The sequence below is a fragment of the Anabrus simplex genome, chromosome 1 (genome assembly GCF_040414725.1).
Source record: "Anabrus simplex isolate iqAnaSimp1 chromosome 1, ASM4041472v1, whole genome shotgun sequence".
Taxonomy (NCBI): domain Eukaryota; kingdom Metazoa; phylum Arthropoda; class Insecta; order Orthoptera; family Tettigoniidae; genus Anabrus; species Anabrus simplex.
The window spans coordinates 747222997-747235302 of record NC_090265.1 but is presented as its reverse complement, the minus strand read 5'-3'; the positions used below and the strand labels follow the sequence as shown (position 1 = coordinate 747235302).

Here is a 12306-nt window from a genome sequence, read left to right as displayed (position 1 = left end):
TAAAAAGGGGGAAGAGTGGTGGAGAAACAGGCAGCGATGGAGGTCCTTGATTCACAACCCGACCTGGGAGGCTGGAAATGGGAAATGAAGATGATGATGACACACTATTATTTGTAATGATAATAAGTGTTAATATTACTTCTAGGAAATAACTGGGTATTTTAATTTTAAAATCACAAATTCATTTACGTACCATAATGGGCCAACCATGCAGTCTTTCATACATCACCAGTCACACAACAGTCAGCAACATTTCGGAAGGAAATTGCTGCAAGTAGTCCTAAATTTAGTATATGTCTTAGGCTTCGGCCACAGTGCAAGTGGCGAGCAGAGCGTTGCGTTGTGTGGCAGCGTGGATGAAACTGAAACCTGTGTTAGCAAATGCATGTGGCCATAGTGCGAGCGGAGCATCATTTTGGAGGGGAAGTTGGTTCAAGGACAACGCTGCTTGCCGCCAGCCGCACACTCCTGTTTGAGGTTTCAGCTGTGCCGCTCGCAATGACTATTCATGAGTTAACAAGAGCAGAGAAGGAAGTGTTAATTTCTGAAGTTCAATCCCGCACTTTCCTATGGAATGACAGAGAGAAGAACTTCAAAAACCTATGAATGACAAGGAAAGCCTGGAAGGAGATTGGAACGATGTTAAATATACTAGCAGCTAAATTCAACTAAAAATCAAACACGGTTATGAATATAAACAATATTGGCTTTAGTAACTTACACATTATTATTATTGTTATTTTACGTCCTATTATCATTGTTTAATTAATATTATTATATTTTGTAACATATTACTCCGATGGAAACTTGTTTTCGGCATTGCATCTGACTTTTATAAAAGTACTTAAATGAGATATGAAATTTGCATTTTAATAGGCCTACTAATACTAAAAATACTAAAAGGAGTCCTTTGGGACAGAAAAATGAATGTTCTAGTGTTTACGTACTACTAACACTGAGAACAATTTTCTGTGAGGTTATCGACAAATTTGCTCGGTCTACAACTCAGAAGAAACCTTTGGCGTAAATTGTTTTAGCAGTACTTATTTCTATCTGTTTCCCTTTACTGTTAGTTACAATATGCCATTCTATTTAATTACAGTAAGTTATTAATGTAAATTATTTCTAAGTCTGCAGTTTTAATTCTGTTTGTGATTATGATGATGTGGTGATACCAACAGACAGTTTACAAGTCATTGAAATAATCAGTGAAATACTCTCTTATTTGTCTCGCATATTCACTGCTACTGTTGTTCCTGCGATCTAAGTACCCACAAGTTTGGACAGTTTCATTTTCTGGAAATAGTAAAGTCACTTCACGATAGTGTAGATCACTGTCATCACCCTTTACCCTTATTAGATTATGGAGGACACAAGCACATTTGATGAAAGTGATGGCCTTTTCCATGTTTGTGTCAATATTTGTATCCAGAAATTGCCACTTAGCACGTGAAATTCCGAATGCACATTCCACACATTTTCGAGCACTAGATAAGTGTTTATTAAACCTTTCCCTTCTAGGCATTTGTCGTCTCCATGGTTTTGGCATCATGAGGTAAGGTTTTAGAGGATAGGCTTCATCTCCAAGAAGTTCGGTAGTCCTTTATCACTGGGCACATTAAAATGATTGGTTTCCATAAAATTGAAAAGAGTGGAAGTTGTGAAAATGCCTCCATCACTCTGTTTTCCTCTCAACGCCCCTTCAGTAGTTAAAAATCTTTTGTCTGCTTCAGCAACACCTTATAGTACTACGGGAAATTGAAATAACTGGATCCGGATTAGGAGGGCACTTTATCTGACAGTGCTTTCCGTTGATTGTACCAAAGCAATTAGGGAACCCCCAGCGTTCATAGTAGTCAGTGGCCACTTTGTTTAGTTTTTCTTCAGTTGGTTGTGGCACGAATTCTTCAACCAGTTCATTCCAGATAACCTCACAGGTTTCTTTCACTATTACAGAAACCGTAGATTTTCTTACCCTGAAGTAAAATGCCAGTGACAGAAACGATACCCCTATCGCTAGAAACCTAGAAAATAAGAACAGTGTTAGAAATATTCTTTAAGTATTTTATTAATTTTAAGCCATTAGGGCTAATATAAGATTATATTAATTACCACATACAGTAGTTATTAAATATTTATTACTGTGTTCTACTTCAGGAGACGTGGCAAAAAACAAGTGGAAGAATTTGAAAGACAGTTTCGGAAGGAACTCCAGAAGATTCCAAAGACATATAGTGGTTCCGAAGCAAAAACCGTAAAATCATCTTGGCCATATTTTCACGCCAAAGGATGTCGTTCTTCCCGGTAGAACTGAGCGAAACCTCTACCTACAAGAGATGCCATCGCCATCAAGCGCCTCTTATGTGGGGGAAAGTGAACATACTATTGGCAGTGATGGTGAGGAGGTATTGCAACAGACAAATGTGTCCTTGGATACCACAACACCAAAACCAAGAGCCCGGAGGCGTAAAATCGGTCCATTCGATGAGAAGATGCTGGAGTTCGAGGGGAAAAAAAAGATGGACATATTATTAGAACAACAAAGGCAGATTTCAGTGATCCCGATTACGGTTTCTTAATGACTCTTTTGCGGCATATGACGAATTTAAGCGCGGTGGAAAAATTAACATTGCAAAGTACACTCTTGCTTGAAGTTTTAAATTTAGTAAAGACACGAAGCAAGTGAAACAGACTGAAACCCTTGGAACTTTCATTCTTTTCTAATATTTTTTCTAATATTCTAACATTTTTCTTTTTTTAAGTAGAAGCTAACTTGTTCTTATTTACTTTTCCTTGCCATGTAGGATGTATTTATAATGAATGTGACTCAATTTCTTCCATAAAAATTAATGGAGGCATAGAACTTGTCACAGGTGAACAATGTAGTGGAAGTGGAAAATGTTTATTGAAGCCTTTATTTGTAAAGTGTGGTAATGTTTTATCTGAAACGACCTAACTTGTACAGTGTAATATTTGTAACATATGTATTTGTAAAAAGTAGATTACAGTTCTGTACTTAATGGAAGTATCCAGAAAGTTACATGAATTTTTGAACAGGGTGTGTTGCGTTTTTGGTTATGTGTTCTAGAAGGCATTTTCTAACTATTCTGGAAATGGAAGATTCGCGAACATGCGTATTTGAGAAGTTTAGTTAAAGTTCGCGACTGAAAGTAGGAATTGTGATTGGTGAAACTAGGTGGGGATGGGCGGACTCATGCATTCTGATTGGCTACTCCAAGGCCAGGGTTTACCTATATATAGAGAGCGAAGCTGCGTTCGTGATAATTCGGTCTGTCTTGTCTTGTCTTGGCCTGGTCTGCCTTAGTCTGCCTTGGTCTGTCTGAAGTTTTACGTCGTGTGTGACGCCTCGCTTCCGGGATGGGCCCCCTTCGGGTAAGCACTCCTGAATTTCGTTCCGGCTAAAATTTCCGTAATGTTCGGTTGCTATTTTATATAGGAGTCTGCCCTAGCCTAACCTAGATTCTCCAAATTAATTTTTTATGACGCCTTAGCTTTTCAGCTGGGTGCCGGTTTGTTTTCGAGGCATTCCCATTTCTTGTTTCACAAAATATGTAGATTGTAGTTTAATATATTTCCCTTGGGGTTTACCTCTGGTAGTTCAGTGTCACTTGATGTACGCTAGAGTTTTGGAGAGTACGTTTACTTCACTGTAAATTGCATTGTACAACTGCATTGGTAACTAGATGTATAGTTGGTTTGAAATTTTGAACTTGCAGAAAAGCATTATCAAAGAACCTCTAAGTTATGTGTATCACAGAGCTTATAGTTCGTAAGTTGCAAGTTGGTGGATTTTGTTTTGGAATGTATTTGTAAAATTTAATTTGTAAATAATATTTTTCAAATTTAAGGATTACGGCAAATTATTTCGGAAACCACAACCTAAGCCATGTCCATGCCCTCGGTAAAGTCCTAGCTCCTTCCACCTTCCTGGTTTATTGTCCACTAGTTGGCCCTACCGATATTTACGTATTATGTTGTTATTGGCGGATATCCGCGTAGTCCAGCTGATGTTTCGCTGAGTGTGTAGTGTTTTCTGACATTGTGTAGTTGCTCTTACTTCCCCCCCCCTTATTGTGTTTAGTGCTTTGTTTTGTGTAACCACTGTAGTAGCGGTAACAGAACTAATCAATTTAAGTTATATATACAATTGCACCATTACTTATAGAATGCAAGAACCTGTGCATTTAATTCAAAAATAGCCTTACCTTATTGTAATGATTAGTCCTTCTGCAGGGCTGATGGGTCTCTGGAAATTGGTGACTTGCTTCTGTAGTCGCGCCTTAAGTTTGTTTAGTAAGAAGTCAAACGTTTGAATAGACATACGAGTATATTCGAAAAATCTATCAGGAAATCTCCTAAGTTCTCCATATAAGCGATGAAATTCTCCACACATTTAACGTTGTTTATTAATTCGATGACCACCAAATTCTCTTCTGACCCTACTTTGAACTCTTCATTTTAGATAAGAATTTTCTAAAAGTAACGACAAATGGGAAAACTTTGAAACCGCCATTATCTAATCACCACGTGCAGGGGACACACCGCGCTGCTTAGCGACTCTTGCAAGATGTTCACACCAACGCTCCCTCCTCCCCCACTCCTCAACTTTTGACAGCGGCAACACTCCGCTCGCCGCCTACACTGTGGCTGAAGCCTTACAGTCCCTGACATCAGCTGGAATCCCCCCCATGGGTGGGGGCGGTAAAATAACATCCACATTATCCCCTGCCTGTCTTAAGAGGTGACTTTTTAAGGGGCCCAGGTGATCATTGACCACAAGGCCTTTAGCTGAGTCCTAGCATTGATTCTACTTACTTGAGTGATCACTGTGAAAGACACGGGGACTCGTGTGTGGCAGCATTATCAACACCTGGCAGCATTTGAAAGGGGCTTCAGTGTGAGTCTCCATTTGCCTGGCTGGTCGAATTGTACAATTGTGGGGCATTTGGACGTGGCAGTGGCCCAGCTTTGGACTGCATAGGAACATGAGGGCAGGCATACTCGTCATCGAGGTTCAGGTCGACCACCACAAGGTAGGATCGCCGTATTGTGCATGAAGCACGTTGTGACACTTTTACATCTGCGCCTGCCATCCGAGAACAAGTAATGTACCTCCTGCACCATTCTCTGTCATCCTGCTTCATTGGCCAGAGGCTGACAGCAGCCGGGCTAGGGAATTACCGTCCCATGCGTTGGCTGTCGTTAACACCAAAACACAAACAGTTGCATTTGGAGTGGTGGCGTAACCGGGAAGCATGGACTGCTGATGAATGGTGTTGCATTGTGTTTAGCAATGAATCGGGGTTCTGCACAACCCCGGATGACCCTTGTCTGCGGGTATGGCAACAACCTGGGGAGAGGTCCTATTCTTGCAATGTTTCGGAGAGGCACAGCTGTGTTACTCTTGGTGTCATGGTGTGGGGTGCCATCGGGTGTGACTTCAGGTCACAACTGGTAGTGACTGAGGGGACTCTGACGGCACAGCGGTACGGCACGGACATCCTGCGTCCTCGTGTGTTACCTCTCATGCGACAGCATCGTGGTGCCAGTATTCAACAGGACAGTGCTCGTCCACACATGGCACGTGTCTCTATGATCTGTCTGTGTAATGTTCCTGTGTTCACCAAGCTCCCAAGATCTGTCCCCAATAGAACGCGGGGACCAGCTCGGATGTCAATTCCGTCCCAGTGCCAGTACCCAGGATATCAAGGACCAGTTACAACAGTTGTGGTCCAGCTTGCCTGAGGAGAAAATACAATGGCTTTGTGACAAACTTCCCAACTGAATCAGTGCATGCATCCAGGCCAGAGGGGGGGTCGTATGAAAAGTTCTTTGTAAATTTGACTCAATTTTGTAATCACCTCTCATCACGTGAAGATTCCTCCCCTTCTGGGTGCTTCAATTTTTTGTCAGGCAGTGTATATCTATTTTTTAAAATTTTGTTTTTTCTTAAGTGCTCTTTCTATATCTATTTCTTCTTTGTTTTTCTTAACTACCCTGTTATACTTTTAATTATATGCAATTTAATAAATATAATTTATTCTCTTTTTGTTTGTAGCTTGGAAAGACTCTCAACAAGCTGACCACCTTAATGCAAGAAATATCTTCACATTGTGACTCTGGCCAAAGAAAACCAATTGCAGAATCATCTTTAAGACTTGGCACTCCATGTATTGCACGGTATTCTGTCGATGGGAGGTGGTACCGTGCCATTGTTGAGAGTGCCTCCATAAATCATGTTGGAGTGTATTTTGTGGACTATGGTAATCGTGAAGATGTCTTTCCAACAGAAGTGCTGGAAATCAGGCCCCAGTTCATGTCCTTGCCTGCTCAAGGAATTGTCTGTAGTCCTGCTGGAGCTGGTGTTTGGTCTGGTCAGATGAGAGAGTCATTCTTTGAATGGATCAATGGGTGTGACCTCCTGCAGGCTGTGTTTGTACAGAAAAGGGGAAAAACAGTGGATGTTATTCTCAGTGATATAGCAGACCCTGTAGGAGTATCATTCAATGAGCGGCTTGGTTTGAAGCTCGAAAAGTGTTGCGATGCTTTTTCCATCAAACCTGTGGTCAAGCAGCAGGTATCCCAGACTGAGACTCTTAAGGTGAGGATTTCATCTCATGGTTACAAACGTCGAGTGTTATCCCCTCAAACTTGTGCTGATGTCCTAGTGTCCTGGTTTGTCAGCCCAGATGTATTTTATTGCCAAGATTTGAGCTTTGAAAATGATTTCCAAGATTTGAGTAAGGAGATTCAGGAGAGTAGGCAGGATTTATCTCCGGTGAGGGGCGACATCAGTGTAGGAACTCCTGTCATCGCAAATTATCCTGCGGATGGTGTTTTGTATAGAGGAGAAATCAAGGAACAGAAAGGAGAAATGTCTTACTTGGTTGAATATGTGGACTATGGTAATAGTGAAGTGGTGACGCTGTCAGACTTGTGGAACATGGAGCCACGGTTTTTGTCTTTACCGCGTCATGCTATTCTCTGTTCGCTCGAAGGAGTGAAGCCTGCAAATTCTGTGTGGTCTCCTGATTTAAAGGACTACGTTGATGTGTTTGGTGCTGAAATGTTGAAGTGTGTTTTTTATAAACTGCAGGATGGTAAATATAATGTTGGCTTGTTTCTGCAAGACGAGAGTGTAGCAACAAGATTGGTCCAAGGTCACTTGGCACAGGAGTGCGAACTAGAAGGTATGTAAGAAGGCAAGTATTTTATTTGTTACTTTCAAGTCAGATGGATTCTTGATAGGATTAGATGATTGCTTCCTACCAATTTTGTCCAACATCTGTAATTGGAATTTATATGTCCCAAAAGAAAGGTTACTATGTATATTTCTCAGTATTACATTAAAATGCTGCTGTAACGAATGTTCAGAGTTGCAAAATTATTTTTAGGCCCCTTTCCTTTTCCCTCTTTGAAAATGAAAACCTACAACCTGTTTTCCAGTCATTGACCAGGTCAGGGATGGAATGAATGAACCATATAGAGGCTATTAGTATGATGGGGTCGCCACTCCCAAGGTGATTTATTAATGACTGATAAATGCTATGAAATGATAATGGAGTGTGTTGCTGGAATGAAAGATGACAAGGAAAACCAGAGTACTTAGAGAAAAACCTGCCCCGCCTCCGCTTCGTCCAGCACAAATACAGATACTCTCTTACAGCAGTTACCTCTCTTACAGCACAAATCTCACATCTCACATGGAGTGACCGTGATTTGAATCACGGTATCCAGCGGTGAGAGGCCGACGCGCTGCCGTCTAGGCCTTTTTCCTCTTTAATGTATGTTAACACATTTCAACAAATTTCAAACTTACATGTATAACAAATTAAAATTTTGCCTATTTGCACATATTTAACTAAATTATTTCAAAACATAATTGAAATTCATTCACCCTTTTTATAATACAATTGTTTTCCTATTATTAGCCATTTTCCGTACATGGACGCGATCGGTCGAGCAGGATATCGATTGAAAAGTTCCCAGTCTATACAATAGCTCTTCTGGTCTGTCTGTGCACCTTCTGTTGTAAGGTACATGTTCTTTGTATCTGTGCTTGTTTGAAGAGTTCATTTGAGGTACCCATGATTCCTGCTGTCTTCTAGCCCAGAACTCACACGTTGGTTTAGGGTTGTAGCAAATGCAGCAGATTGCATAAAAATGGACCACAAAGGGCGGGTAGACCACCTGGTATAAACCTGTTCAGCATACATTTTTGCTATGATAAACTTCATTGTTTCTTATATTTGTTATTTCTTATTATGGGAAATAATTTCTAGGCAAATGTAATCAGTTTTTGGTTCAACGAAATTTCACTATAACAAAAATAATGGGATCCCTTTGAGATTAGTATATTGGCATTTCACTGCATATGCTGAATTTAATTGTGTAGGCCTTGACTTTTCAGGACGAAGAAAATTTAAACTTTCATATAAGGCACATACACACACCCCAACAAGACGAACACCAAGCTCGATAGCTGCAGTCGCTTTAATGCGGCCAGTATCCAGTAATCGGGAGATAGTGGGTTCGAACCCCACTGTCGGCAGCCCTGAAGATGGTTTTTCGTAGTTTCCCATTTTCACACCAGGCAAATGCTGGGGCTGTACCTTCCTTCCCATTCCTAGGCCTCTCCTATCCCATCGTCACCATAAGAGCTATCTGTGTCATTGCGACATAAAGAAAAAGAAGGACAAACAAGGATTCCACTTTGAGCAGAAAATTGTATTTCTAATGTTAATGAATTGCCATAACAATTTCCTTTCGATAGTGACCTGTAATTTACGCAATATCCTGCTGCTAAATGATGTTAGTTTTAGCTGGGTTTGTTATTAAAAGAGAAGGTGAAAGGAGTGTTTAAGTACAAAGTAGCTCTCCTCTTCCGAAACCACCTGTCATCATGTTTGTTTTAGTTCAGTTCATCTAATGGTAACCTGAAATGTTGTGTTTCTCTTTCACAGAGTCTCAATTTGATCTCGAATTATTGCCAGGTCAGCAGTTGCCAGTGCATATCGTATTTATTGAGAGTGTCTCAAAGTTTTATGTGCACCTTGATCCACTTCTAGCTGAGGAAATCCAGGATAATATCACCAGTTATGTGCAGGTATGTACACTTCGCTCTGTTGACCAGATAATTCAGTGGAGGCCATGCCAGACATTTGGTTCCTTGAAACAGTCATTGATGACAAGTCTTTCACAGTATTTATTCTACATCATCATCAGCTCTTGCTGCTGTTGTCTTTGATTTGATGTGGAAGGACTTGTCTACAGATTAGTAATAAAATATATCAGAATCTTTTTAGCTAAATCATGACCACAACATTGATGCTTGAAGTAACTCTGTATTTCCAATGTTTATGTTTGGAGTAGTTCAGAGCTAGGCCAGAGTTGTGCGGCACACACGGGTAGGCTGAAGATGTGTTTGTGGTAAAATGAGACTGATGAAGCAAAGTCCGGATTCACTGTCTTCGTAATCAAACACAGTTATGTTATAATAACCACAGCCACATGTATTCACTCTTGTTAACAAAATAAAGAACATTGAGCTAAGATTGGAATATGAGTTCACATTAACCCATATGTTGCCATGACTTGCTAAATTTCATAAGGGGTTAAAAAAAGAAAACACTTGCTCATAAAGATGTCTTTAGCAGCTTGTTTGTGCAGTCAAGGACATGTGTCCAGCCCTTGTCCCGTTTCTCTATGGCAGGGCCTCTCAGGGTGGATGCGCCCATGCACTGCACGGCGCAAGGTGCAGGAGACGACTTCACTAGGTTGACCAGAGTGCAAACCCCCACTCCACTTCCCCTACACCTGTCTCACCTGTATGGCCTGTCTTCGCCTTCTGTACCTTCCCCGCTGATTCTCCTCTCACTCCGAAATGTTTATATGTGCGGTGAGCGATGACACTATTGTATGGGACAATGTTACCGGTGTTAAAACACTCTTCTTTCAATTTGATTTGAGCAGACAATTTATCTTCTCTAGCTCTTCTTTTCCTTTTTTCTTTGCAATGATACCAGTTATACCTGGAAGAAGGGACGGCTGACAGCAATTCTGAGAACCTTCTTTAAATTATAATCAGAAATAAGCCTACTCACACGCAATCTAGTTTTCATACAAGTCAAAAGAGGAAAAAAATACCTTTCACATATGCATGTGAAACCAAACATAGAAATAATCGTAGCTGCTTCTCGATGCAGCTTAGGAAAATCTTCCTTCGACAAATTCTCATAGAATTTGAGCAAAGCCTTTGTATTGGAAATTTTTTTGATTAACTTATCACATAATTATTGTCCCATGGATTAAGCATTTGGCTTTATCATCACGACTGACAAAATAATACGAAAGTTCCCAGTTCGATTGAAATGGACTTTCGGAAGTCTTTGCTTTCTTTGAAACTGGTTGCTTGATTATTATGTTGTTGTCTTGCGTTTATCTATTTCACTGATAAACAAGCCGTCTATCACCGAATGCTTCGTTACTCTCAGCACACTACACCATCCGAGTCAAGCCGAGTTGGACCGATGCACAGTGCACGGAGTCTCTGTGCCTCGATTTGCACGCTGAGATTTTAGGCGTTTGAGAGGCCCTACTCTATGGGATCGGGTATGAAACAAGACGACATTTCGTTAAAAACTATGAATCTTGTGTTAGATTCCTATTGACGGTCAAACTACTTAAAAAATTGTATAGAATTAGTTGGTATCCTATACTACACAAGAACCTCGTTTATCCGGATTAAGTGGGACTGGAACTGATCCAGATTATCGAAAATCCAGATAATCCAGAGAAAACTAAAAAGCAAATTCAGTGCATTTTATATATACTATTAACATAAGTTGTACAGTAATACCTTTTCTCAATTGTACAAAAAAATATAAGAACACTTTTTGTACATTTATAGCTCTGTTTTATGCACTAAAATAATGTGTGAGTTTTTTCTGTTTTACATTTGTATAGAGTTTGCACGCAGCACGATCGCTAAGACCTTTATACTAACAACAGTTCTGCCGGCGTGGTTTCAGTCAAAGATTCTAAATAGGCCATCAGTTTGTCCAGCTGCATTGTTGCCTCTCCATGAGTCATTGTTTCTTCTGATGGAGCACGGTTTCATTTTTGAATTCACAAAAAGTGAATTAATAGTGTGTTGCATTCACAAGAGCGTGGGTTCGAATCCCACCTCTGCCGTCCTGGGATTGATTTGCCACCTTTTCCCATTCTCAATTCCAGGCAAATGCCAGAACAGTACCTTTGATAGACCGTGGCTGAATCACTTCCAATTCCTGTCCTTAACTATCCTTGACAGAAAAGCCTTTCAAGAGGAGTCGATGCCATAAAAGGAATACTGTACGAGTAAAAATATGCTTTTATTATTTTCGATCTGGATAAACCTAATATCCGGATTAATGAGGGCCATATATAAACAAGGTTTTTGTGTATTGACTAGGAGGATATCATCATAATTTTGTACAATTTTGTAAGAAAATGACATTTCATAGTGATATTTTACAACCAGATTCCCTTCCTGATGTCAGCATCATCAGAGGAGTTAAGGAGATAAAAATAAATGTTGTGATATATGAGAGTAGGAACAGAGAGGGCCAAACCCGGTGCTGGCACATAACCTACTCCCATCAAATAGCACCAAGGGGTCTGCTCAAGGCTTTTAACGTCTCCATCTGATGGACAAATCATGATCAACAGGTTCATATACCTTCACTATGAACACTGTGGAGAGGTTTGGAATTGAACCCATTTGGCACACAATCTAGTGATTAGAAATTGTATACCACCACCTTTCCTACCATGATGTCCAACATTCTGACAGCTAACAGTACTTGAACCAGCTAACAACAGTGTCAGACCATACAGACTTGAAGACTTAATGATCATAGCCATCAGGCAGACTTCTGTGCAGTCAGGGAAGTAGTGCTCGTGGATGTACATGTTATCAACATGACACATTTATTTGTGATATTCAGGGTAGTGATAAACATTGTGCGCCTTATCAAACAAAATGGACAAAGGAAAAGGTTAAGAAGAGATTTGTGTTTGTTTTTTGACTAGTTTAATTAGTTTATGACTGACAAAAAAATACGAAAGTTGAATATACAGCATCCAGATGACAGGGTAATCCTAAAAATAAGGTCTCCTATTTTTTTAATAAATACAGAACTCTGTGTTCGTGTGGCTGTTGGTCACAATATTGTGAAGAGTGTTTCCCACGCTCGTATATAAACGTGCGCACGCCGCACTGAGGCACTCAGTCTTGGCTTGGCA

At 40.3% G+C, this 12306-nt stretch overlaps 1 protein-coding gene across 1 annotated transcript in view; it reads left to right on the top strand.

Annotated features, from left to right (window-relative positions):
- The window catches only part of LOC136857482 (tudor domain-containing protein 1), a 305315-nt gene that overhangs the window by 75385 nt on the left and 217624 nt on the right, over positions 1 to 12306 (top strand). Inside the window, exons 3-4 of the mRNA XM_067136158.2 lie at positions 6080 to 7211; positions 8985 to 9127. Of these exons, the coding sequence (XP_066992259.2) occupies positions 6113 to 7211; positions 8985 to 9127 (1242 nt within the window). The 5' untranslated portion in view covers positions 6080 to 6112. The remainder of the gene's footprint in view (positions 1 to 6079; positions 7212 to 8984; positions 9128 to 12306) is intronic.